This window comes from Pezoporus wallicus, unplaced genomic scaffold (assembly GCF_028554395.1).
Source record: "Pezoporus wallicus isolate ANWC-B61680 ecotype Strahan unplaced genomic scaffold, APGP_CSIRO_Pwel_v1 contig_13150, whole genome shotgun sequence".
Lineage (NCBI taxonomy): Eukaryota > Metazoa > Chordata > Aves > Psittaciformes > Psittacidae > Pezoporus > Pezoporus wallicus.
Window position 1 is genome coordinate 428,482 of NW_026639322.1, and position 26,574 is coordinate 455,055.

The window sequence follows — 26,574 nt, forward strand, 5'->3', positions numbered from 1 at the left end:
GGCCGGGGCACGGGGCGAAAGGGAGCGCGGCCCCTGGCAGAGCGGGCACCGGCAGCAGCGCGGGATCGGTCCCAGCGCAGCGGGCAGGACCGGGATCCTCACCCCCCCCCCCCCCCCCCCCCCCCCCCCACCAAGGGACACAACGGCCGGATCCCACCGGAACCCCCCTCCCGCTCCTGCACACGCGGAAAACCCCTCGGGCAGGAAAGGCCTCGAACAAACAGCGGGGAGCGGAGCGGGGCAGGAGCCCCGACCCGGCAGAGGCACCCCCAGAGCCCAGGTTCAATCCAGCCTCAGCTCCAGGACAAACCAGCCCCTGCCCAGCCCCGCAGCACCGGGATGCTCGAACAGGGCACGGTTACACCGGGCTCCTTCCACAACCCATCCATGGATAAAGACCCCAGCTCCCCCCAACAGGAGGAAGAGGGGCAGAGGAGCTCGTTGAGCGCAGGGGAAGCAGGAGGGAGGCCAGGCTCGTTGTTGTGCAGTTGGTTTAATACACACTGACCGTGAGCATGCACCCGCAGCCGTGGCCCGCTTCCAGCTCTGGTTCTGCACCCTTGTGACCATGCAGCCACGTGCGGCACAAACCCCATGCTCATCACTTGACCCGACCAGCCCTGCGTGGCCTTTCCCCTTCCACTGCGGGTTACAGTGACCCTCAGTATTGTTCTAACGTGGTCACACACAAGTACTTGAGCTGCACGGAGTTAAACACGGCAGTTGCACACAGCACAAACACACACGCACATCACTGCTCCTACAGCTACATCCACGTGAGGAGGGTGAGGAATTATTCACATCTTGCACATGAGACAAAGCAACAGCTACTGCGGGGAAATGGCAGCGGGAGCCCAGCCTCTGTTCTGCCCTAAGGGCTCCTCAGCACCCCAGCACGCTGACAACACCATCACCGGTACCTCAAGGAGCCGAATCCCTGCCCGGGGTGAGACACAGATGGGAGCACAGCACACGCGGGAGCCCCGAGGCTGCTGCCTGCTCCCACTTAGTTTGCTCAGAGGCAGGGACGTGGGACCCACACATCAAACTTCCTCTTCCCGAGCAGCTTTGTGAGGGTTTTCAGCCCTTTCTCCTTGTGCTGTGTGGGCCCTGAGCTGTGGCTGCATCCCTGTCCTGCCCTGATGCCCACCCCGAGGGCACGCTGCACAGCCCCGCTCACCCACCTCGTGCACTTGCTATCTGCAGGGGGAAACTTAAGGGATAAGAGTTTGATCCAGTGTCACTCACTACCCCGGAGACAAAGCTGCAATAAGTTACGTTCACTATGGGAGGGTTACATGCAACTGGGACACACGGGACAGGGCTGGCCACGAGGAGCACTGCTGAAGGGGGGACACTCAATCGTCAAACCTCCCCTCGCGGATGGTATCGAAGGAGAAAGGGAGGAACTTGAATCCAGTGCCGGTGTAGAACTTGTTCTGGAACTCAATCCTGCAGGGGAAGGAAGAGGGAGAGCTCATGAGAAAGGCAGCGCTCTGCTGTGGGTCAGCAACAAGCCGAGCGCCGTCACTGACTACCCAAAAGGAAGCTTTAAAGAGAAGATCGGCGATGAGAACGTAGCACAAAGCCCACGTTTCTGTTTGCTGCTTCTGCAGCAGGGCAGAACTCTGCAGGTACCTTGATCCTACCCCTACAGGCGAGCAAAGCGCACCAGAACCGGTGCCACAGCATCCCCAGGGAGCACAGAGAGTCCGCCCTTGGAGCGAGCCCCGGTTGGTGCTGCTGTCCTCAGCCTCCCCCCCCAGCTGCTTCTGCCTGTTTACACCAGGATGTTTGGTTCCTGCTGCCGAGGCCGAGCTGTGCCTCTTGCCTCCAGCTGAACATTAACTCGGCCCCATCTCCCTGCCTCCCCTAATGAACTCTGCTTCCAGAGAGCAGCGCTCCAGCGAACCCCCAGTGGGCAGCAGGAGCCAAACAGGGGCAGAGAAAGAACCCGATCCGCCCGCAGCACACAAAACCAAGCTCCGTGGGTCAGGAGCCTCGTGAGCGGCGCTTCCCATTGCGTGATGGGCTCAGACCCCCCAAGTCTCTGCAGGAACCGGGGGGGCAGCCAACTGCAGAGCCATGAACGCAGCGCACAAGGTGTAGGAAAGCAGCCTTGGATGGGGCTTGGCCCGGTCAGGAACCACCAAAGCCCGGTATTTCAGGCAGCAAGAAGTGATTTCCCAGCAGGGAGAGGTTCAGAACAGCAGCTCTGTGCTCATCTGTGCAGAGGAATCCCGAGGATGAGCAGGGTTTTCCGTGTGGGAGGAAGGGCTCCTTGCCAACCGGCTCCAGGTTGCAGGAACCCTGATAATCTCCATGAGTATCCTGTGACTAAGGAAGGATTCTGTAAGCAAAGGGAAACTGGAGGCACAGGGTTGGGGATGTGACTCACACAGAGCCACTGCCAAGGAAACCTTAACCCTGGTGATGAACCGCTCCACTTGGCCCCGCATCCCTTTGGCCACGCTCGCTTCCAACTGGCCACAACTGGGAGCCTGGAGCTCGAGGAGAGGCAGCTCCGGGCTGAGGAAGGAGTGACTTTAACCCCATTGCCATGGCTCAAGCATTCGGGGGGTTCCTTCTTGGAAGTGGCCTCAGGAACAGGCAGAATCCAAGGCCCTTTCCCAGCGCGACACCGCTGTTTCCAGGATGGCTGCACCGGCCCCAGTGCTGAGCTCTGCACTGAGCATCTCCCACCAGTGGTGAAGCTCTGGGGAAGAATGCAGTAGGCAGCTGGCACTGTAACAACGTGGTTTGGCTGCTCCAGGCTCTGGAACTGCCCCCCCATGCATCACAGGGCTCATTTAACACCAACCTCTCTCCTACAGAGCGAGGTAAACCCCACTCTTCACTGCTCTGAATTAACCTGGTTTGCTTGTATTATGCCTCCTGCTACCCGGTGTTCCTACCTGTGGGCTGGGCATGGGACATACTGCAGGGAAAAGAGCGCCTGGTACCAAATCAGGCCCCAAACTGCACCTAAAAGGCTGCTTTCCATAGGAAAACAGACCCACTGAGACCATTCCTGCCTCAGCCCCTGAGGCTGGCATTCAGTTACAAACCTCCTTAGGCCAAAGTCAGTGTTTGCTTGCAGCAGAGGAGCCGACTGCCTTCGAGAAGGCTGCTTGAACGCAAGCATCCACATGGAGGCACGTTCCTGAGGAGCGAACGGGAAGCTGGGACAGTGCAGAGCAGGGATGTTACAGGGAGGGGAGGCCTGGTGGGCCTCCATCCCAGCACAGCACCGGGAGCGCTTCCTCCAGCCCAGCCCGTGCAAGGAATGTGCACAAGTTCCCCCCGCCCCGGGTTGGGACGGAGGGGCAGAGCACGTGGAAGCGCTGGGCTGGGCTCCCTGCATTGCTCCTGGCTTCCAGGAAGAACCACCCAGACCTACAGCAGTCCTGGTCCTGCCAGGAGACCCCAGTCCCGCTGCCAGCAAACCTGCCCTGCTCCTCCCGGCACAGCAGGGGGGGTGTGTGACCCCCCATCCTGTTCCTCAACAGGGAACACCCCACTGCAGACAGCCCACTGCAGACAGCCCCCTGCAGACACCCCACTGCAGACATCCCACTGCAGGCATCCCACTGCAGACATCCCACTGCAGACACCCCACTGCAGGCACCCCACTGCAGACATCCCACTGCAGACATCCCACTGCAGGCACCCCCCTGCAGACAGCCCGCTGCAGACAGCCCACTGCAGACACCCCACTGCAGACAGCCCACTGCAGACACCCCCCTGCATTCCACATCCAGGACCAAACAGGAGGCATGGTGACAGCGCGTTCTTTGAAGGGCTGCAGGTGCCTCCCTCCTCACTGTGCCAGCCCAGCAGAGCCCAGCTCAGTCTGAAGCACTGCCTTAACCCGCTCCCCGGGCTCTAGGCTCGAGCACGTTCTCTCCTAGAGAGCCACTGAAGTTGCCTCAACACACTCAGGGGAAAGACGACTTCACTGAGAGCTGCAGCTCCCCATGCGTGCCCTGCGCTGCTCTGCACGGCAGCAGCGAGCCCTGTGCGGCGGGGGCTCAGCCGGCTTCCTCCCTGGGCCCCTTCAGGGATGTGCATCTTTCCAGGCAGGTTTTAACCCCCCCTGCCCTTTGGAGCTGGCCTGGCAATGGCAGAGCCATCACTTGGCTGAGCTGCAGCCCCCGGGGCCACTTGGCCCAGGTGTTCTGTGAGTGGTACCATGAGGGAGCCTGGTGTTACCAGCACAAGAGAGGTATCTCCAATGATGCTTTATCTTCTCAGCCCAGCCCTCTGGGTAAAGAGGAACACCCCGAGCCTGCCAAGCAAAGCCCTTCAGAACTGTTCAGCTCCTGCTGCTTGGAGATGTGCAGCCCAGAGGAGCAAGACTGAAACCCAGCTGATTCACAAGCAACTGCGGGTCAAACCCAGCCCACACGCACCAGGGTCCTGCCTGAGCTCTGCTCCTTTTGGATGCTGCAGCAGGAACACCGGGCAGACATGCATTAGGGTCCTGCCTGTGCCCTGCTCCCTTTGGATGCTGCAGCAGGAGCACAGGGCAGACATGCAGTAGGGTCCTGCCTGAGCTCTGCTCCTCTCAGACGCTGCAGCAGGAGCACGGTGCAGACATGCATGAGGGTCCTGCATCAGGGTCCTGCCTGAGTTCTGCTCCTTTTGGATGCTGCAGCAGGAGCACAGGGCAGACATGCATTAGGGTCCTGGCTGCATTAGGATCCTTCCTGCACTAGGGTCCTGCCTGCAACAGGGTCCTGCCTGTGCCCTGCTCCCTTTGGATGCTGCAGCAGGAGCACGGGGCAGACATGCAGTAGGGTCCTGCCTGCGCCCTGCTCCTCTCGGACGCTGCAGCAGGAGCAGGGGGCAGGCCTTGCAGAGCTCCTTCACACGGCTCAGGGCTCAGGGCTCAGCACAGAGCCCCGGGCGGGCAGGGAGCAGCGAGCTCCGAGTGCCGGCCAGGAGGATTCCCAGGCTGGGTGCCAGGGAAGGCAGCAGCCAGCAGCCATTTGCACAGCCCCCGGCTCCCGCAGCACAAGATGGCGACACCGCAGGGACCCCCCCATCGGGGAGGGACCAGGACGGAGCCTTCCAGTGTCTGAAGGGGGCTATAGGGATGCTGGGGAGGGACTCTTCATTAGGGACTGTAGTGACAGGACAAGGGGTAACGGGTTCAAACTGAAATAGGGGAAGTTTAGATTGGATCTAAGGAGGAAATTCTTTCCTGTGAGGGTGCTGAGGCACTGGAATGGGTTGCCCAGGGAGGTTGTGAGTGCTCCATCCCTGGCAGTGTTCAAGGCCAGGTTGGACAGAGCCTTGGGTGCCATGGTTTAGTGTGAGGTGTCCCTGCCCGTGGCAGGGGGTTGGAACTGCATGATCTTAAGGTCCTTTCCAACCCAAACCATTCTACGATCCTAAAAAGGCTGGTTCCTGTCCCTCTGCCACTCGCTGCTCACAGCCTTCCCTTCCCATTGAAGCAAGGCAGAAGGCTCCCTGTGAGCGCCACGGGGCTTCACTTTGTTCTCCTGTTTACCAGGCAGGAGGGCAGGGACCTGAACTGCACGGAGCACACGCGTGCTCCTCTCCAACACCTCGGGCTGAGGAGAGCAGAGCCCGTTCCCACATCGCTCCTGTGATCCCATGCAGTGGGAAAACAGGGGAGCTGAAGGGGAACAATGAGCGCTCTCAAGTAGGGATTACAGCAAGCTCTTGAATACTTCCCATACTTGGGTGCAGAGAAAGCAACGAGCACTTCATTCCTGGCTGGATGCATGAGCAGGATGCAGCCGTTATCCCATCGGCATGGGAAAGGGGCTACAAAAGCCTCTGCCAATAAGCAAAGCCAGCAAGAAAGAGCTGCCATTCCCCAGCACACCAAAGGGCAGATGCAAAGCTGCTCCTGTTCAGTGCAAGGTACAGCAAAGAGGAACTAGACCATGGGAAGGTAGCTGCAGTCAGCAGCTCAGTACCTATTGCTCACTAAGGCAAGTGAACACTGGAACCAAAAGACAGAACGAGAAAGCCCTACTGAATGCCACAACACGCTCCTCTACCCAGCACAACCACCCCATCCCACTGCTCCCAAAGCTCTGATCTGATTCTTAAGCAGAGACCAGTTACTCTCCATCATTCCTAAGCAGTGGTCACGCACCCCATTGGGACAGTGCTGCACCACTAGAAACAAGCCTGAAATCTCCAGCCCTGTTTGAGCACATCTGCTGCAGGACATGCAGGTGTTCAGGCAGGTTTGTGGTGCTCCAGCACTGATCCTGGCTCGGTATCATCCCCAACCCCAGTGTTACAGCCATAGCTGCCTGTGATGGCACCTCTGCAGAGCTCAGGTGGCATCGGTTTTCCTGCCCAAAGAGCTCTGCAGCTCCTGCTGCCCCAGTAACTCACCAGTGCAAGCGAAGAGCATGGAGGAAAGCAGACAGCCCCTCCATGACCAGCAGAATGGCCACCGTCAGCGTAGCGAAAGCAGCGAAGATGAAGAAGAGGCCCAAGCCTCCCCCCAGGCTCCTCACGCTGAGGCCAATGTGGATCACCATGGTCCAGAGCACCTCCGAGAGCTCTGCAGGAGGCAGGGGAGAGGAGGGTTCAGTGAGGGGAGGGGTTGTCCCCATTCACTTCAAGCAAAAACTCAAACTCCCACTGCACTGAGGTGGGGAACAGGAGGGCCAACAGCTTCTGCATCCGAGCGTGTGAGGACATTGCCTCCAACTGCCACACACGGTGCAGGGCAGAGCCTTTGCTCAGCAGCTCTTTGCTTCACTCAGTGCTTCCAACTCCATCCCTCCCTCTGAGCAGAGCCCTGTGCAAGCAGACACTGCTGTTCACACCCCCTCCCTCCCAGCTAGTGCATACACAGCTCTGTCCTCCAGCAGCTGAGCTCTGCGAGGCTCCCTGCGTTGCCACATCCACACCGATGCAACCCCTCAGTTCCACAAGGAATACTCACGTGCATGGGCTAAGCTGAGAGCCCAGAGCCTCAGGTAGGATGCAGTGTTTGAAATGCACCCCAGGCAGTACTCGATGGTGTGGATGGCCTGGTACACCACGGTGTCCCCAAAGTCAAACTGCAAAGAGAACACGGGCCATGGGGGGAGCTGAGGCAGCACGCTGCTGGGGCTGCTCCCCAGGACATGGTGCTTGAGGTCACACACTGACACTGTCTTCTCCTGGTTTAGCATGGAGGGGTTATAAAGGAAAACCCTTTGGCAGGGCGATGGCTCAGTCTCAGCATCCTTGTTTTCAGAGTCTAGCATATCAAAGTAAGGTATTCCAAATTGAGCCAAGGGCTTTGCCAGGAAAAAAACTGTTCAGCAGCAAGGTCGTGCTCACGTGAATTCACCAGTACATGATATGTACTGCTGCATAAAAGGAGACAGTATTCCAAGCTGATACTGCTGCGTATGTACCTTTGCTACAGGACATGAGCATTCTGGAGATACAAATGTGCCCTTTGGAAAGCAAAAGTAATGCATAAAGCAACTGTGAAAGGGCCACATCTACCTCCATTCACTGGCCAAGCCTCTGGGTCTTGGTAGTTTTCTGAAACAAAGCAACTTATAAGGAAGTCTGCCATGGGGGCCAGTTCCTTCTTCTGCAGCTTGGGAAAGCATTCCCTGCCTTTTGGATTTAATCCATGCTTCAGAAACTGCTCTTATTTAAGTGAAGTGAACACGATGTTTTAAATACATCAAGTGACTAATGCTCTAGGCATGCACAGAAAGCTATTTATATTCCTCTTTCTCCCCTGGTGTGTCCAGGGCAAGAACTGTGGCAAACAAGTGAAATCGGACGTCAAAAGCCTTATTCTTTCTGCACAGAACATGAACTGCAAAGGCCTTCACTGAAGCCTGCCTGAAGGAACAGTCTCTGTGCCCCCCTCAGCTCCAGATGCCCCTGGATGTAACAGGGCTCTAGGCAGAAGCACCTTCAGCACGATTCACAGCAGCACCACTGCTGGGAAGCTGCTCTCATTTCATGGCATTGATAAGGTTTTGTCATAGAATTGGTTACCTGAGAGTGCTGAAGCCCACAATCAACCCTGCATGAGTAGTCCTAAAAACCCCCTTTTCTTTAGTACTTCTGCTTGCTACAAGTGCTCGTGAATGAGCAGTTTCTCAGAACACAGCTTCCCTTCTATAGCTGATGAGCTGCACGAAGCTGGCCTGGTTCTGCTGCATTTGCTGACTGCAACAACCTGGATTGTCCTTCAAATAGCAGAGAGTTTGGGCACAGATAGCTCTGAAGAGCTTTTTGCAGTGCACAATGAGCAAAGACACAACGTGAGGCAAATGAGACTCCTGCAGAAGTTTAAAGGCAAAAACTTCCCAGTTTCAGACTTCCAGCTTGCTGGGTAAGCTAAGGAAGCTCTGCAACAGAGGGGCAGGCAAACAGGCTGTGGAGGTGGAGTAATTAAAGGTCTGTTAATGGGCATGGATGCATGAAGAATTCAAAATGGCCTGTAGCACGGAAGTAGCCAGATCCTTTGGAAAACAAGATGTTGTGACATGTTTTTAACTCGGCACGTGTTTGACACCAATGGGAAATGGTTCAGATACACATGAAGGCAAAGCTGGCTGTACTCTTACCACCTCATCCTCTGCAGGCTTGAAAACATAAGTTTACATTTAGTGCAGGGTGTCCATCACATTCAGCACAAACACATTCAATAATTCCCTCCCTCAACACGACACAGGAAAGCAGTAAGACATCACACGCATGACAGAGGCAAGATGCTGCTCAAGAGAGGCATCGGAATACACCCAAACTACATGAGATCAACTCAGGGAAGGCAAAGCAAGTAATGTTATCCCCAACCACCAAAATGAACATAACCACGATTCCACTGCTCCAGAAACACAGCCCTGGGTTTCTGCTGACCCTGGAGCAGCAGGCACCAGCACTGCTCTTCAACCAGAGCAGAGGCTGCATGAGCCACCCAAGGAGTACTCTGCAGCTCCCACTGTGCAGCCCCATAGATGATGGTTCTTTCTAACGAGGACAACCAGAGCCCCGTTTCTCTTTATATGCAAAGTAAACCGCTTTTTCTGGAGTCCTGGGAACAACCAAGGGATAATCTGTACGAAAACTGCTACAAAAACACTTCACTGAGAGCGCTGCTATTTAAACAGCTGGGGAATCAGGAAATGCAGGCAAAAAGCTAGCACATTCTGCTGCAGGGAACATTGCCCCGAGAGAGGGTGGTGCTTACCTCCTCCCCCTCCTCGGAATGGGTAGATAACTGGTCATGTTGAATGATCTCAGCATCCTCCTCAGTCGGGCCGTTGCCCACCCGGATCCCACCGAAGTTGTGTGTTCCCTAACACGTGCAGAGAGAGAAAGAGCAAAGTGTTGTTTGTGTTCCCCTGCAAGAGCGTGGGTTTCTTACGAGTCCACGTGCAGCAGCAGCTCACAGAAGGAAACAAAACATTAAGTGCGAAGGCTCGGGTGAAACCAGCTGGACAATTCTATTTCCCAGCTTGGATGGGAAAGATGCTGATTCCTGCTAGGGCTGGGGAAAAGAAAGCTGTCGGAGTGAGACCTGCATACATTTCTACACAGTGACTGCAACCCCACGTGAAATCAAAGGCACATCTCTCAAGAGGACATTTGCTGGCACCGACGTGCAACAGAGCAACGTTCTGCCCAGCAGCTGGGGACAGGCACTCAAACACCACGGCTGGTGTAAACGGCACAGTCACGTCGTGGCAAGTCACAGCAGCAGAGACTGACACCAACACCCCCCCTGCTCCCCACCAGCGCCAGCCGACCTCGCAGCGCTCCTGGGGATTCAGACTTTCCCTTACTTGGAAGCTCTACATTGTGCAAGCAGTTCCTTTTTTAGACATTTGTGCTGACATCCCACATCTGCCCCCGGCCGTACCAACGCTGCGCTCCAAATGGAAAGGAATAACCCACAACCTGAGCTGGAGCTCTGCAAGCATCGGGAGCTCTTCCCACTTCGCTGGGCTCACTGCAGAGTTAACATCGGATTCGGGGCAGGCTTCCTCCCCATAGCAGCTTAGCACCACCAACGATGCACAGACCTGTCCCATCACCTGACAGGGCCCTCAAGCAGGGCTTACATGCATTGGAAACATGCTGGACAACAAATGCACATCCCTACCTCTGCCTTTCTGCTCAGCAAGCAGCACTGGGCACTCTACAGCAGGGTTTCTATTTTCCTCCAGAGACAGAAAATGCTCAGGAGTGATCTGAGGGACTATAGATTAAGACCTGTGAGTCTGAAATGCCTCTGGGGAAGGGACCAAGTGCTGCTGCAACCTTCACTCCACCAGAAAGCTTTGGCAGTCAAGGGCTGTCTATAGGTTGAGACACAAAGAAGAGACAACTGCTGCTGAAAGGCTCATTTGTGCATGCCCACTTCATCACAGCTTCAATCCAAGGGTGCAGGTGTCAGAAATCCCGTGATTCCTGACAGGAAGTTGCTGGGAGGCCGTCACATACACATGATGTTTGGGAACACATAATGCAAACAGAAATGCTTCACTGAAAAGAATCCTCATGTGTCTTCAACAAATATGCAAGAAAAGGAAAGAAAAGGGGAACTTAACCTGGGGGCTGTGGTATTCTCATGCTGCTCTGCAGGGTCTGAGTTCAGCAGCACTCCTGCATTCTGGGCACACATAACTATTATCCTTCAGCCTGGTAGCTCTTCCAGAATGTATCAGTTTTGTTGAACTTTGCTCTTTCCAAGAGAAAGCGTTTTTCACCCTAAAGGTGCAGCTGTCATTCACTTAGGGAATTCAGATACATTCCGTGCTCTCTTGACCATTAGATAGAAAGGCAACTCCCATCTTTAAATCCATCAGGTGATTTTTAAATCCACTCACTGTTGCAGCCGCTGCTGCCTCTAGTGCCTGCTCGTTCGGGACTGGGCTGACCTGGGCCTCCACGGGCTGCCCTTCCTGATAGTGAATGGAAGAAAAGAAAGGGAAGAGGAAGAAAACAAAAAGAGAGAGGGAGACGAATGGAGGGGACATGGGAGGATGAAAGATGGTCAGAGAAGGGAGAGGGAGTGTCTTTAACTGAACTCGTCTTTGACTCACTTCACATCCCAAAAGCTCTCTGCCACACATGCAGGGAGAACTTGTGAGTCTCCTCAGTGCACGTGTGCCAGGTTCCTACATTTCATATAAAGATACTTTACATACAGTGGGGCACCTGGAGAGGACCCCGCAGACAGCCCCTCACATAACCACTGCCTAAGGCTACTTTGGGTTTTGTCCTTTTAATGGTTACTCTCTGCCATCCACACGGCTTTAACAGGCAGCTGATCAGGCTGCCACCCCAGCAAGGTCACACCTCTGCATTTACACTGCCAGCCTAGCAAAGGCACAGAAGTGCACCCAGCAACCAGTACGAGAGCTGACAGAGCCCAAGCCAGATCGATTGTTTTTATCGTGACCCACATAAAGGGCTTTTAGAAGCAGGTTTGATGCTGGATGCAGATCTGAGAAGCGGGCAGGCAACTCTGTGCCTCCAGTAAAACCCACCTGCCTTCATGCCTAGGAATATGCATAAAACCACTCTGCAGGTCACACCACAGCGTGACCCCACGTATCCAAGCTCAAGATGGAGAACGTGGCTTTTCAACCATCATTAGTTTTCATACTGAAAATAGAAGAGGCAGTCACCCACCAAGTGCTTTCTCCTTAAATACTGATGGCGAAGGACCAGGGGTTTAGCCACCAGCATCCAGGGCACACACAGCAACGCCACCACCACGAGGAAACACTGGAGGCCTTGCTGCAAAAGAAACAGGTCTCAGCTGATTGACATGCTCAAACACACGCTCAAAACCCAGCAGGAGCTCGCAGGCAGCACTGAACAACTGGAACCCTGTATTTAATGCCTGCCTGCACGCCCCAGCTGACTGTGCACAGCATGTAGTGCTGGTACTGGGTTACATTAGGGAATAATCCACGAGACTGTGCAGGGAATGAGGATTTGACAGATGTCTGATAGTGCTGGGAGGAAATGGCACTGGCATCTTAGCTAAGCTTAGAGGCATCACACTGCAGATGCAGGACAATATTCCTAATCACTTTCCACTATTAATCTGAATCCAAATGCTCTGGAGCTGACATGCTCAGACTGATATAAATTCCTGGTAGAGGGATTACTTCCTTCTTCAACATTACACAGTGTCAGGCTTCAGGAGCGATGCCACATTTCCTCTGTCATGGAGGAAAAAACATTTCCTGCTCAATTTCATCATTATCATAAGGTTAAGATATATCAAGAAGCACTTCTGATTTTATTTAGCAAGAGCACCTACCTGCCCCTTATAAAGCATCTTATTACTGGTGTCACTATAGGAGAAGAGAAACATGTTGATAAAGTGTATTAAAAGGCTTGGTGCATCCTTGGAGGTGTGAGCATCGTAGGCTGTCCATTTGTAGAAAATGAGAATAACGAGGTATCCAAAGAGTGACGACATGAAAATCATCTCTGGGATAAATCCCAGGTATATGTTCAGTGGCTTCTTAAAATAGCTATGGGGGGGGGAAAGAAACGAAGAGTTTAATGTTACATTTGGTCAGCATTAGGTATACGTAGGGCAAAAAGCTTTTATCATCTTTAGAACAAAACTGCAGGGGCTCAGCAGTAGCTGGGATTTAAACCCAGTAACGACGGGACAGGCATCGTTCTTCATAGCCAGACAGGAGCAACTCTACTGCTCCTTCAGCAGAGGTTGAAGTCTGATGGGCTCCTGCAGCTTAAACTAACACCCCCCCCCCAAAGAAGCCCCCCACCCCAATGAGGAAAACAGAGCAAAGCACTTACATGTGGTTGAGAAGACTCAGTGTGACGCCAAAGAGCATGTGGATAATGCCAAGAATCACAGACATTTTCATCTTAAAGGAGTTGAGGAAGGCCAGCTTATTGCTGGCAATATTCCAAATCTGTGGAAAACAGGACAAGGTCAGCCCAACCCCCAGCAAAAGGAAACCAGAGGAGGATGGAAACCTTCACTTTAAGCTAAACACTATTAACCATCCAGGAAGCATTAGGCTGCAAGAGCAGGTTTCTTTTCAAGATGGGTTTGCCACATGGGGGAAAATGAGCAGCCAACCTCTCCTGCTGAGAGCCCTTAGAACAACTGATCCCCCAGCAGAGCAGGAATCAAACCCTGCTTGTTTTTATGGGAGGCAAAGGTTGCAGGAAAAGTGGGGCTGTATCCTTGACAGGAAAGAAAATATTTATCCATTTCAATGAACAATGACACATGGCTCTTGATTTTCTGCACTTCCTGTGAATGTGGAACACGCCAGGTCTTGTATCAAGCATTTCAAGCAGTGTTAGTGATGTCAGTGGATATAAAATGACGGGATTACTCAAAACTTACAGCTCCAAGACTGACTGAAAAAGGCCAAAAAGTAACTTCATCAAAGTGATTTGCAAGTCTAACCAGTTCTGATTAAACCCCTGCAGGTCAAGGATGGTGAGGAAGAGGCCTTTAATGACCTGTGAACAAGTCTCTCCATCCCGAATCCAGCATTTCAGTGGGAGCTGAATTAATGTGATCATTCAGGAGTTATTTCCAACACTGATTGCTAAGGGAATGGCTGAGCTGTGGATACAGTCAACCAGACAGGCACTCCTGCTGACACAGGGATGTTCTTTAAGGACAGCAAAGGAAGGAATGGCTCCTACCGGGTCAATGCCGAAGGGGTAGGGGCCACCGAACACCCCGGGAATGGCAGGGTTCAGCTGCAGCAGAGGAGTGGTCTCTAGCAAGGCATCTCTGTTTGGGTAGAAGTAGATCATACAAACATTAAGACAAGCAACAGTGTCCTCTCTCTGTAAAAACTAACGATGCTCTCCCCTTGTGAGAGCAAGGAGTGCCTCAAACAGAGACAACGTTAAGGTTCCTGCATGGCCCTAGGGATTTTCCTGAATGAATAATGAATCTGTTTCTTGACAAGTCACAAGGAAGAAGGATGCAGGGGGCAGGAATGTCTGTGAGAAAGGGGCTAAACTAAATCTTCACGAGTTTTCTGGAATGAAAAAAAGCTGGCCTGAAACTCGATGGAGAGCACGTTTACGCTCTCCTGTAGTGCTGCTTGAGACTGAGCTCAAATTTGACTTCCTGAGCATGGAGGACAATGGGGACAGATAAGCCACTTGCTTATCTCGTTCACCCTTTAGCTTGTACCAAGTGTTTACTCACGACCAGTTGCCTTTCATGAACATGGGCCGGACGCTCCAGGAGGAGCCAAAGAAATTCAGGGACTTGGAGAAACAGTCGTTGTAGATGAGGCCGGTGTAGGTGGAGAACAGCCCCATCAGCAGGATGATGTACCGGCCACTAAAAACCATGTTGAACATCTGTATCAAAAACAACCCAGAAAGGAACAAAGGAAGTCCATGAGAACAAGGAAGCTGCCTCATGACACAGTAAAACCAGTCAGCTGCAGGACAAGAACACTGCCACACAGACTAAAAGCCCCAGGTTTCTATTTCCCCATGGCAGGGATGAAAGGTGCAAGAGGCAGCCCTGCAGAAGAGAATCTGAACCCAGAGGCTGCAGAGGAGCGTGGCTGTGCACAGAGCAGCTGGGAGGAGCTGAAGAGGACAAACTGCACTGCACACACAGAGGCAAACCGCCCCTGGCAGCAGAGTTTGGAACCAGGCAATGCAGACCCTGTTCAGCTCTCTCAGTGTAGCTTAACTCTGGTTCACCTCCTGTCAGCTGAAGCCCTGAGCAAGCAAAACCCACCCGGATCAGCAAACTGAAAGAATCTTGGAGATCTACACATACAGAAAGCAGTTTTGCAGTGAATGAACCCATTTATGATACAACCAAGCTTTGAGTGATCTGTTTACAAGAGCTTATCTACAGCATTTCCTTCAAACAACTGAAATCATTCCCTATAAATAGCCAAAAGGAAACCCAAAGGAACTCACTACTGCTATGAAATTATCCCGCTCAGTCTGTGGTCTACAGGCTTCCCAAATTCCAAGTGAAAGGAGGAATGGGCATTGTCAGCTGAAGGGGGAAGGATGGAGTGAACCAGCTACAACTCTGGTTTAATGCCAAGCTCAGCATGAGCGGCCACCTCACCTCATTGTCACTCTTCTGTGAGAGAATCCGACTTTCCCTAAGCACCATCCAAACAGCAATCAGAGTCATCAGGATTCCATGGCCAAAATCTCCAAACATCACAGCAAACAGAAAGGGGAAGGTAATGATCGTATAGGGTGCTGCAAGAGAGAAGAGGACACTCCTCATGTGCTGTACTTGGGGAAGCCCTGATTTAGCACAGCACAATCCGTGCCATTTAGCACTGCAATTCCCAGGCTTCTCCTCTACCAGGAGAAGCACTCTGTTAGGCATTTTCACACAGGGCAAAGAATACAGAGGAACACCATAACTACAAAATTGAGAGAGAGATGTCTTGGACTTCCCCCATGTCTGAAGGTACCTGGATTTATTTCCCGATACGTCCCAATGCCGTAAGCATCAACAATGTTTTGAAAGCCACAAGTAAACTTGTTAGTTTTGTTGTATGTTGGTGGGGTCTGATTGGTTTGCATCCTGTTTAGAATGGATGGGACAGTGGATCCACTGTGCTCCTGTTTAAACAAAGAGGAAGATTAGAAAACCCACCCTCTGAGCACAACACCACTTCCTTGTTAGCGCTGGAAAACCACAAGCTTGAATGTCTGCAGTGTGCTTCCCCCATGAGACATACACTTGAGCAGCTGAGGAAGGCTGCCAAGTTTCCACTGCTCTCCACTCAGTGCAGCAGGAGGAGCAGCACTTGTAGTTAAGGATGGGCATTGTCTGATTAGGACAGACAAGAAAACCCATGCAAGAGCGAGCTTGGGTTTTTTAAACAGCAAGTGGAAGGACTTCAAGGCACCCAGCTCTCATGTGTCTGAGCAGAGGGTGAGCTTGCTCATGTCCTGTAGAGCTCCTTTCAGTAAGCTCCACTATAGATCCAAACAGCAGGAGTGCAGCACAGCCAGGTTAACTAAACGTACCAAAGACTTGAAGCACAGGAGAATGCCTCAGCATCGCAGCATTCCCCTGAACTTACAGCTTCCCACCACATCCCTGTGACAAAGCTTAGCCCCAACAGCCCCAAGGGATGGATCCCATTTGGAGGAGTCAATCCCCTGCTGCGGATGCTGCAGCTACTCACAGTGCCTCTCCGGAGAGCAAACTGGATGGAATCCAGGTCAGCCACAGGGCACCAGACTTCAGCAATGAGGCACTTCTGCGTGACGTCGATGTTGCAGAGGTTCAGGGTGTGGTAGATGGCCTTCATCTTGCGCACCTTGATGAACCACACGCGGAGGTTTTTGGCAGCTGCCTGCAGGACCCGCTGCCGATGATCCTCGGTTTGGTTCAGCACCTTGCACAGGGAAGCAGAGGATGAGGAGGAGGCCACTTCGCTGGCCAAAACGCAAAGCATAGAGACGTGCACAGCAGAATGGGGCTGAGCAAGCCCTACCCACCAGCAGACAACGAGCCCTCTCCCCATCCCATGCACAGGACAGCCCCATGCCCACAATACATGCTTTAGGCTCTGTATTAATCTAGTTCTGCTAAAAGGTTTAAAGGCTTCTTTCCAGGGCTACTCCCCTCCTCCAGCTCCAGGGGCAGTGGGTATTTCAAACAATGAACTGTGCAGAGAGCACAGAGAACACTTTTCCCTCCACCCAGGTTAAAAGAGCAGAGCAGAGTTCTACAAATGAGGCGCACGTTGCCTTAAGAAAACACCCAGATTACAATGAGAGAGGTTTTTACTGAAGGGAAAAGGAGAAAGTGTTTTCTACTGAGGCTGTTCCCCAACTGGAACATACCTAACTCAGGCCAAGTCAGATTTCCAGACTGGAAAGTCTTAGACTCCAGGGAAGGGGAGGACACAGGGCACATGCAGCTTTGAATCCTACTCATTAAACTGCTCCTGAGTTCTTGTCTACTTCAAAATTGCTAAAGAGCTGCACTCCACAACGCCAGCTCGAGGCAGTTTATGAAAGCAGCACTCCAAATTCAGACGTTTTCCTTTTAGTTTCTGAACCTGTTTGTCTCAAATCCCTTAAATTTGTCTGCATTATAACCTCAGGCTGCTGCACAAGAGATCAGCTGTAAAGCAGAAGCTCTTCAGGACAGCACAACGTGAGAACAGAGACAGGCAGAAAAAGAGAAGAGCTAAGTTAATGTCAGCATTGTTAACTCAGCTCGGGAATAAGTGGAAGTGCTCTCAGAGTTCTGGCAGATGAAGCAGGCAATCAGACAAGCATGCTTTCAGAGCTGGAAAACATGGTATCTCCTTACACATGCAAATTCCTCTCTGCTCCCTGGTATGCAGTTCTCTGTCAGGGCTGTACTTGTACATGTGTGTAATGAACTCAACCCTCCAGAAACATCAACCCACCCCATCATCCTAACCCCTGACAAGGAAAACTGAGCAGTCTCCAAACATCTGTCTTGCACTGCTGAGCTGCTGGTCTCAAGCTACCTGGAGCTGAAAATACAGTCATCTGATAGGGCCCCAAATGCTCATGTTTTAATAGGATCCAAAGACGTTTTCAATTAGATTGTTAAAAGGAAAAAAGGGCATTGACCCCTTATTTTACCATCTGAAGATCATCAATTCTGGTATTGACACCAGAAGCCATTTCCTTCCGTTCCTGGGGTGTTTCGGGGCATGGATAGAGGGAGGCACGGAATCTGAAAGACATGCAAGCCACCTCAGTAACAAAGATGGGAAGAGATAGGTCAGTCAGGGAAAGAGCTGGCTGAGGCTGGACAAAGCAAGAGGCACCTTAAGAGAAGCTTCTGATCAGCAGAAACTGCCAAGCAGAGTTTCAGCCTTTAAATCGAGTGGCTACAGGAGTTTGCTTTCAGCCAAAACAGAAGCTGAACACTTAAGGAAACAGAAGTGGGAGGAAGCCCTCTGTTCCCTGTGGTGACAAGTGGCTCAAAGGCACTGTTACACAGTCCATCAGCCACCCCAGCTCAGGGTGCTGCTATCAAGCCAATGCAGCTGCTGCTACAAGTGCTCACTGCTGGCCTGCCCCGTGAGACTATCGCCTGCTCACAGCCCACTGGGACTGTCTGTGAGTCCAACACGTGAACCTCCTTGGTCTGAGGCATTCTCTAGTCAAACACTCATCTACTTTGAGCATGCCAGGCATGGGAAGGAGCTAGTTTGACTGTAAAATAGGTTTCAGCTACTTCTGGCACATTTTATTTGCCGTCAAAATCTGTACTCCTACAGTCACCATGAGATCAGGTGTTGAACGATCCCAGTATTAAGTCATGTCAATGTGTATTTAAGAGAGCTGCCCAGATGGAAGGCTTTCATACCCTTCACATATCTTCTTGACTCTGTTCTTCAGCTGGTCGCCTTGGAAGAAGATGATAAACACAGACTTGTGCACATAATCCCCCTAGAACAGAAGAAAGAGCACAGTGTAAGAGCTCCAGCAGCCAGCACTACAGCAAATTATAGCACAGTTCTACTTTCCCTTCCTCTGGATCTGAGCACACAGAGCTTGTATCTGCACAGTCAGTCAAGAATGGACCTTACAGCACTAAGAGTCCCAAGGAAAGCCATTTTCTTAGCCTCAGAGTGAAATACCCCTACTTCTGTTACTGATATTCTGGAGTCTCCATTATGAACTCTGTGCAATACACAGAACATGGAACATGTATCAGCTCTTCCTGCAGGCAGCTCACCTCAGAACAGCACAAGAAGCCAAAGAGTGAATGAAAACGACACCAAGAGGAGTTTAACAGCTCTGCCTCTCTAGGGAGGCCAAGGGCACATTCCTTGCAGAGCTGCTCTGGAGTGGGTGGCCAGGTCCCCTTCCTGCGTTTGTTGACAAGTTATTGTTCCACCTTACTTAGGAAACTTTAACATCATGTTTCAGGAATAATGACACTAGGTGTAACCTCCACTTGAGGAAGTGTTGCACAATAAGAACAAAGTCTCTCCTAGTAGACAGATAATTCAACAGGTCAACTACCAGCAGTCGGTGGGACAGGAGGATCTGCCTTCCCTGAGCAGCAAAGGGCAGTTACTGGGTTTCAGCTCTGCTTTGTTCCAGTGCAGCCTTTCCTTGCAGCAGTTAAGAGCATCAGTATCCAAAGTTTGGTCACTCTTTGGGCTCAAGTTTGGGCAAAGAAGGACACCAAATGTAAAACGAGGCCCAATCACAATGCCTACTATTTGTATCGGTAAGAAAGCCAGCAAACCTCAGCTGGGTGTTCAAATTATTGATTAGCACAGTAAGAAAAAACAATGGGGCCCAGCTCAGGGGAAATGAGCTACAGATGTTACAGACTGCTCCTGTCCCTAAGAGCCTCTCTCAAGGAGGGTCAGTACCTATTCAGACAGCACACGTGAGCTGCTGTTTGTGCCAGAGAAGCAAATGTGCCCTCCTGCAGTCCAGAGTTCGAGTTGTTCTTCCCTCTTTCAAGAGCATTCACCATCATCCTGCTATTTTTGTTTGAATAAAGCATTAGTCACTAAAGGCTCAGAGCCTGCAAGTAGGTGCTGGAGAGGAACACAACCCAAACATCTGCCTGCATGGAGCTCACTGGAGGCCAGAGGCTTAGATGGAGCGATCTGAGACCCCTTCACGTAGCTGAGGCTTCTGCTGCTGTAAAGAGGAGGTCCTTTTACCGTCACAGGATCCTCCAGGGGGTTTTCAATGTCTGCCTGGCGCAGGAACACGTTCCCTCGGCACACTCGCCACAGCATGCGCTCGAACGTGGGGATCCGCTCCCGGTTGATCACACCGGCCACAAACCTGCCCAGGGCACAGCACAAAGATTAGTTCTGCATCAAAAGGGAATCACAACCCAACAGCCAAAGCACTGAGGGCAGCTGGAGCTCAGCATCGCATTGAAAGCGACTAAAATCTTGCTTTACAATGGGTTCTTGAAGCAAAACGGCAGGTCCTCTAAATGCAGAGATAAACCCACACCTGCACTACAGCACAAGCTATGCCTTTCAACAGAAACAGTCTAGTAAAGGAAGTATACATCACTGGTTAAAGGAGAAATAAATGCATTTACACATACAGTTTCTATGCCTGTTAGTCTTCATCTCAACAGGATCCTGATGCATTACATGGCAAGGATTACAGCAGCCGTGGCTGCCACTGACTATGTGCTGGGTATGTGCTTCAGGAGACCCCACTGGTTCAAACCCCTGTGTCTGGATAAACCATTACACACATGCAAAGACAGCCTGGAAGCAGCTAATAAAGAGGACACAGAACTACACAGCTTCTCAGAGCACTGGGTTATGAGTTTCACTAAAGCTGTGAGAGCTCAGAACACCTGAAAAAGCACCAGAACAGGTTTACAGGGAACAAACAACTACAGGGGCTTTGCACAGGGGGAAAAGTGTGAAGCACAGATACGAGCTGGGAAATCAATGGGCACAGGACAAGCGCGGGTTTAGATCAGCCTTCATCTGCTTGATGTGCCAGGCTGGCAAGTTCCACAACTGCACACAAACGGTTGCAGATTCCAGAGGCTGAACCCCAGGGATCCTAAAGCCAGCTAAAAGGGAGCCCAAGCTGCCATTACCCAAGTCGTAGCGGGGCACCTCTTCCCATCTCGCTTGGCTCCAGGAGCGACGAGGATTCCTCCAACAGGTCTGGATCCGCCATCTGCTGATGATGCAATTCAGCCTGAATTCACAAATCAATTAATATCTAATGAAACTGGTTAGTGGCATGCAGGGCACGAGGAACCAGGAGAGAGAGTGGGGAGGCAAGGAAAGAAGAATGAACAGAAGACAGCAGAAAGAGGAAGGAGACGATAGAAAATACAGCAAGAATCACACAAGCAAGGGATAAAACAAGAGGAAAAGTGGAATGGCTCAGCAAAGCTTCCATACAAGAGAAGTTTAAAGACTGCTGCAGCTGAACAGAGGCTGTGGGATACACAAGTCTGAAGAAAGGCAGAATTCAATCAAGTTTATGCTCCCAAGAACCATTTTTTTAATGGCACAAACCAAAGTGAGACACTTCCCTGTCTCTTAAATGGAGAAAAACATGAAGGTAGATGCTGATTCCCTCTTGGGCATCTTCTGCGCATCAATAAAGATGCAAAAGGTGTTTCTAAGAGGTGCCTGGGCAACTCCACCTGCATATGAAGTGCCTGGAAGCCTGCTCCTACACAAGAGGAAGATGCTCCGGTCTTCCACAGATGGTTCAAGCCACCTGGAGATCCCCTGCAGCTGCCCAAGGCTGTGACCCTACAACCAGATGTGAGACCTGTGTATCCAATGTGTCAGCCATGCCCAGGAGCAGAGGCAATACCTCATTCAGTTGGGAATTACGTGATGGGAGTCTGATTGATTCCATCTTACTCGCCACATCGGCATACATACAGGGTCAGAATCAGGAACAAAACCTGGAAGTACTGCATGGTGATTTTCTTTACTGGCTTCACAAAGGTCTCCCTCCAGGAAAAACCACACAATACTTCCAGCTTAAAACCACACTTATTGATTACATCTTTTCATTCTTCAAGCTATTTACCCTTATTCACCCTATGTACTACTGCCAGACACACCGGGTGCATTGCTTAGGGCAGTCTGACAAAAGATGCTCATTTTTTGACTAGGCAGGCATTAAAACAGGCTGCAGTTTTATACTGTCCTTCACTGGAACTGATTGGCAGGTCAAAATTCTTGGGAATACAGCTTGTAAGTGCCAGCAAGTCAAGCCAGGATGGATGCTCAAAGCACATCCTCTTGTGCCGCACCTTCACACGATTCAAGCCCACATCATCCTCATTTCTGCCTCTGCAGCTTACATAATGGAATGATGAAAATGACAGTTCCCTAGCACAAACAGAGGCCAGACTCTACCCTCGGTGGTACAGAAGGAGGTCTCCCTACAAGGGGACTTGCTAAAATACACTTGAAGGCAGAGTTTGACCCTGGAACACGTAAAATGCACGCACAGATTCAGTGCAGCCTTGCAAAAGCCTATAGCAAGTTGGGTGATGCAGCCAGAGCTGCTTTGTGCAAGAGCTGCATCATCATTTTAGTGGAAAGAAGAACCAACCCTCTACATTTTACTTGCTCATCAAATAAATGTATTTGCCATATACAAGGTTTTGCAAGGCTGACATCGAAGGCAGCTCAGCTGCTTGTGCCCATGCTCGTTTTAGCTCACAGATGTTACACAAGGGAGTCCCTAATCTAGTTTGGAAAGCCAACAAGAAGAATTTCTGAGGCTTTCAACTTCAAGGTAACTTGGGGCAGCACCAAAAACTGAATGAGAATTTTGCTTCACAGAGGACACAACCAAAAGAAGGAAGTTTGGTACCCACACACCAAGCAAACACACCGGTGGTTGGCTGGTACCTAGATTTCACGATGTTGAAAACCAGTAAGATACAGTTGTAAGAGGCTTGTATTGTATTTATCAGTAGTCAAGGTCTCGACCAGTTCTACTAAACAAGAACTTCCTTACAAAAGGACAATTTGCATAATAAACTCCCTCCATCATTTTAGTTCATCTCTCAACTACTTAGATTGGATGATCACCCCCTTTCTGCAAAGGGGGTGCCACAGCAACAACAGCTCTGGTTCTGGAAGGACAACTAAAGCAGTGTTGCAAGGTGTGACAGAAATAAAAGCCCAAGAGACTGTGTGGAAATGAAAGAGCTCTACAGCCACAAGGCAGAGAAATGAGACTCTAGGAAACTTGCTTTGAATAAGAGTTTTCACCAGCAGGGAGTGAAGTATCAGAGTGATTGTGAAGTACTTCTCACATCAGGTTGCTCTGGGTAAGAGAAACCCAAGCATTTGCATGCTGGTAAACAGTAAGTAGACCTTTCATTAATAAACACTTTTAGTTGCTTTTTGTTCACTCAGATCAGAACCTTTATCGCAATCAGCATCTTTAATCTCACTGCCTGAAAACCAAGTTAAATCTTCCCCTCCTGATCACAGTCCTGCTCTGGCTCCCTGCACTCTGCCATACAATTCAAGCCCCTCCCGATGCACAAACAGAATGGACACCAATTTTCACACAAACTAAAAGGGATTCATTCCACCATCAACTTATTAACCCAGAGTGCAGACAGAAATGACAGAGGCAAAGCAAACAGAAACGAAGCAGGTGGTGAGAAGAGTCAGAGGAGAGAGAGATGGGGATCTGCATGCCATTAACCATTACTTTTCCAGTCTTCTTTTACGCTCACACTCTAGGCAAAGCTTTCAGAGAAATCTCTCCAGCTCATACTGTTCTTCACAAGCAAAGACAAGAAGACTGAGAAAAGGAGCAGAATCATCAACATGGTACGTTGAAACAAGAAATGGCTACAAGGTCCTGTGAGGAACAAGCCACCCTCCCCCAACTCCAGAGAGCAGACGCCCAGACCTAAGTCATTTGGACTGTGAAGCCATTTCTTGTGCAACTTACTGCTATGAATAACAGTCTTAATTATTAGTCATTGAAGTCTTCAAGTGTTGAAGGCACTGTACAAACGACAGGGTTCCTGCTCAGGATAACAAGATGTTGAGGTCATTTTCACACACAGCAGTGCATTTATGGCTTGTGGTTTGGTTTATTATTACAGAAACCAGTTATCAACAGGAGCAGGAACCCATTGAAACGTCCTGTGGTCAGTTCACTGGAGCGTGACCTCAGTTCCCTTGGCGGGTGACCTGACGGAGACTGGTTAGGAAATGGATTTGGATCTCCTTCAGTGTGAGCCCACTGCACTGGAAGAACAGCAGCGGGCAGCTCCACCAGAGGACAGAAACTACCTGCCCCCAGGTAGCACAGGCTGGCAGCAGCACCTAACACCGAGTGCCAGATGATCAGGTCCACGGAGGCTCTTGTGAATGAACGTTCAACACTCGAAGACATTTATCTGGTACTGAAACCAACCCCAGGACCAATCAACCCATCACATCAGCAGCACTATAGCTCTGTCAGCACAGACTAAGACTTGTGTTGGCACGGGAACAACCTGAATGCCTGAACAGGCAGCACCCCGTGCCAAAAACCCAAACCCCAACCACTAGCTAAACAGGCTGAAGCTTGCAGGAGCCCAGCTCTACTTGATCACAACCTCTGTATATACCAGAAGCCAAATGCAGTAAGAACTCTTTGATCAAATCCTTGGATTAGATGAAACAGAACATATACTCAGCTAAAACGTGTCCTTCTAAAGAACACTGGGCAACTCCTTGAGAAAATTCCCTGGACTCTGAGATACTTAAGCTTTACTAGGACTAGGAAGGATCATGGCTTCTCCCATGGGGGTACCATGAATGACATCAGTGAAGCTCTTCTCAGGTCCACTGAAGGAGCTGCTAGTTTCTGGCCCAGCTGCTGTCTGAGAAAGTGTTGATGATTTTCAATTGCAGCTTTGCTCCAGAACTTAACCTCCAAGAACTTCAGGGTTTGATCAAAGGCTCAATTAAATAATCAATGACTTCAGGGGGACTTTGTATTATTGATTTATATGGAATCCCCATATAACATTCCGAAAGCTGAAGAGAAATGAAGCTGGACTGCAGTTCCCCTGTGTGAGTGAGGCAGGATTGTTCATCTGCCCACGTACCAAAGAACTTACCCACTGCAGAAAGGGCTCGACTGTAGCACCAAGGCTTTGCTCTGCTGATGTGCTTTAAAGACCACCAGCTCCTTCATGACTTTACACAATACTGAGATAAACCACTGCTTAACTAAAACAACCCCAAAGCAACAGCATAACATCATGGGTAGCTGCGTGTACTGCATGGAGCATGGAAAACCATTTGAGCAGCTATCCTGAAGCACAGGAATGACTGCTGTCCAAACCAGCAGCTAAAGGATATCTGAGACTAAAAATGGTGGCTTGTGGAGGAAGAGCCAGCTCCCCGGCTGTCAGCCCCCATATTCTGACCTCATCAAAGAACTGCTGAGTTTTACGCAGGATGAACTTTAACTCTGTCAGCTCCAAGAAGTTTCTCTTCAGCGCTTCCTGGTTCGTGTTGATTTCTTTAAGCTCATTTTCAATTTTCTCAAAGTTTGCCTGCAAGACGTGAAAAGGAGAAGGAAAATGGGGTCAAAGCGATTCCACACGCAAGTGCTATTAGGTCTGGTACAAGAAGGAAGCAGACAGGATGCTTCACATCCCCATGTGACTGCAGCATGGCTCCAGCCCACCATGAGACACAGCTCTGGGTCTGGGACATTCTCTGCAGGCTTTTATAGATTGTTAATGCAGACTTTTATAGGCTGGATTAACAGTGTTCTTCACATCATTAAAACCCCTTATAAACCTTAGAATGCCCCACTGTAAACCCTGCAATCCCCACAGTTGTGCGTTCATTGAAGTGGGTGAAATGCCTTTCAAGTCCTTTCGCTTCTCATTGTATTTGGGCAAATGCACAAGGAAACAATGCCTGTGACCAAAGCTCTCAGGCTGGTGTGAGCTGGCAGAGCAAGCACTGCAGGTGGCAGCTGAGGACAATGCTTAATGCACCTTTGCCACTAAATTCACTGGGGTTTACCAATGGGAATGGTTCCCCTGTCTTCATCTAGAGCCAAATGTTAGAGTCTTCACACACATCCTCACCTCCAAGTCGATCATGTCACGTGGAAATGGCACCTCTGGGTTTTCACCAGTGTCCATGATAGGAATATTTGCTTTTTTAATCTCCTTCTCAACAAACCCTGGAGAGACAGCATTGTTAGTATTCACTAAAAACATACTTCACTGTCACCCTGCCACTGTAACCACCACTCAGCCCCAGCAGTGGCTGGGAATTCTTTCACCTCCTATTCCAAGATTGGTTAAGGAACAGGGTGCCCAGAGAAGCTGTGGCTGCCCCATCCCTGGCAGTGTTCAAGGACACAGGGGCTTGGAGCAAGCTGCTCCAGTGGAAGGGGTCCCTGCCCGTGGCAGGGGTTGGAGCTGGAGGCGCTTTAAGGTCCCTTCCAACACACATCTATGATGCTATGAAAGCCTTTCGCATCGGAAGCAAGCCCCGGAGGTGGTTTGACCGGCTGGTGCAGAGGGAGCCGGCAGCCTCCGCCCCTCGGGTGCCTGACACTGCCTTGCAGGGTTAACCTCAGCGCTTGCTTCTGCTGGCGAAGGCCAGAGCGGAGCCCTACGGAAGCCACGTACGGAGCTTTCGGTCCATCTCCTCACACCTCCGGACTTCATTGACGAACTTGCGCTGGAACACGTTCACGTCCGGGTTCAGCTGCAGACACAGAGAGACAAACGCGGTCGCAGCGCTCAGCCGCGGGGCCCGGCAGGCACGGGGCGGGTACCACCGGGCCCGGGGGCTCGGTACCGGCGAGTACTCACATCGCGGAACTGGACCTTGCCCAGCTCGCCCAGCTCGCTGACACAGCAGTAGGCGGCCTCGGACTGCAGGAAAAGCTGGGCCAGGGTCATCTCCTCGCTGCGGAACAGCTCCCCCATGGCGGCGCCGGCCCCGCCGCGGCCTCTGAGGACAAACGCCGTGACAACCGGAGCCGAGCGCACACCGCAGCCGCCGCGGTGCCCCTCGGGGGAGCGGCCAGGCCCACGCCGGTGCCCGCGTTACCTGCCACAGCGCCCCG

At 51.3% G+C, this 26,574-nt stretch overlaps 1 protein-coding gene across 5 annotated transcripts; it reads right to left on the minus strand.

Moving 5' to 3' along the window:
- Window positions 1-1,268: 1,268 nt before the first annotated feature.
- ATP6V0A1 (ATPase H+ transporting V0 subunit a1) lies at window positions 1,269-26,574 on the minus strand. Of its 5 annotated transcripts, none has more exons than XM_057414129.1 (22): window positions 26,559-26,574; window positions 26,318-26,459; window positions 26,132-26,210; window positions 25,580-25,677; window positions 24,905-25,033; window positions 20,576-20,658; window positions 19,662-19,788; window positions 18,341-18,423; window positions 17,608-17,701; window positions 16,167-16,379; window positions 15,444-15,594; window positions 15,083-15,222; window positions 14,189-14,346; window positions 13,672-13,762; window positions 12,802-12,920; window positions 12,293-12,509; window positions 11,653-11,760; window positions 10,845-10,919; window positions 9,203-9,310; window positions 6,941-7,058; window positions 6,382-6,553; window positions 1,269-1,452 (listed from the first exon to the last, which is right to left on the minus strand). In XM_057414129.1, the coding sequence occupies exons 2-22, from the start codon at window positions 26,432-26,434 to the stop codon at window positions 1,359-1,361; spliced, it is 2,574 nt and encodes an 857-aa protein (XP_057270112.1). In that variant the 5' UTR covers window positions 26,435-26,459; window positions 26,559-26,574; the 3' UTR covers window positions 1,269-1,358. The 5 variants fall into 5 exon arrangements, with proteins under 5 accessions (XP_057270112.1, XP_057270111.1, XP_057270110.1 ...); XM_057414128.1 differs by having other exon boundaries at window positions 20,576-20,661; XM_057414127.1 differs by having other exon boundaries at window positions 20,576-20,679.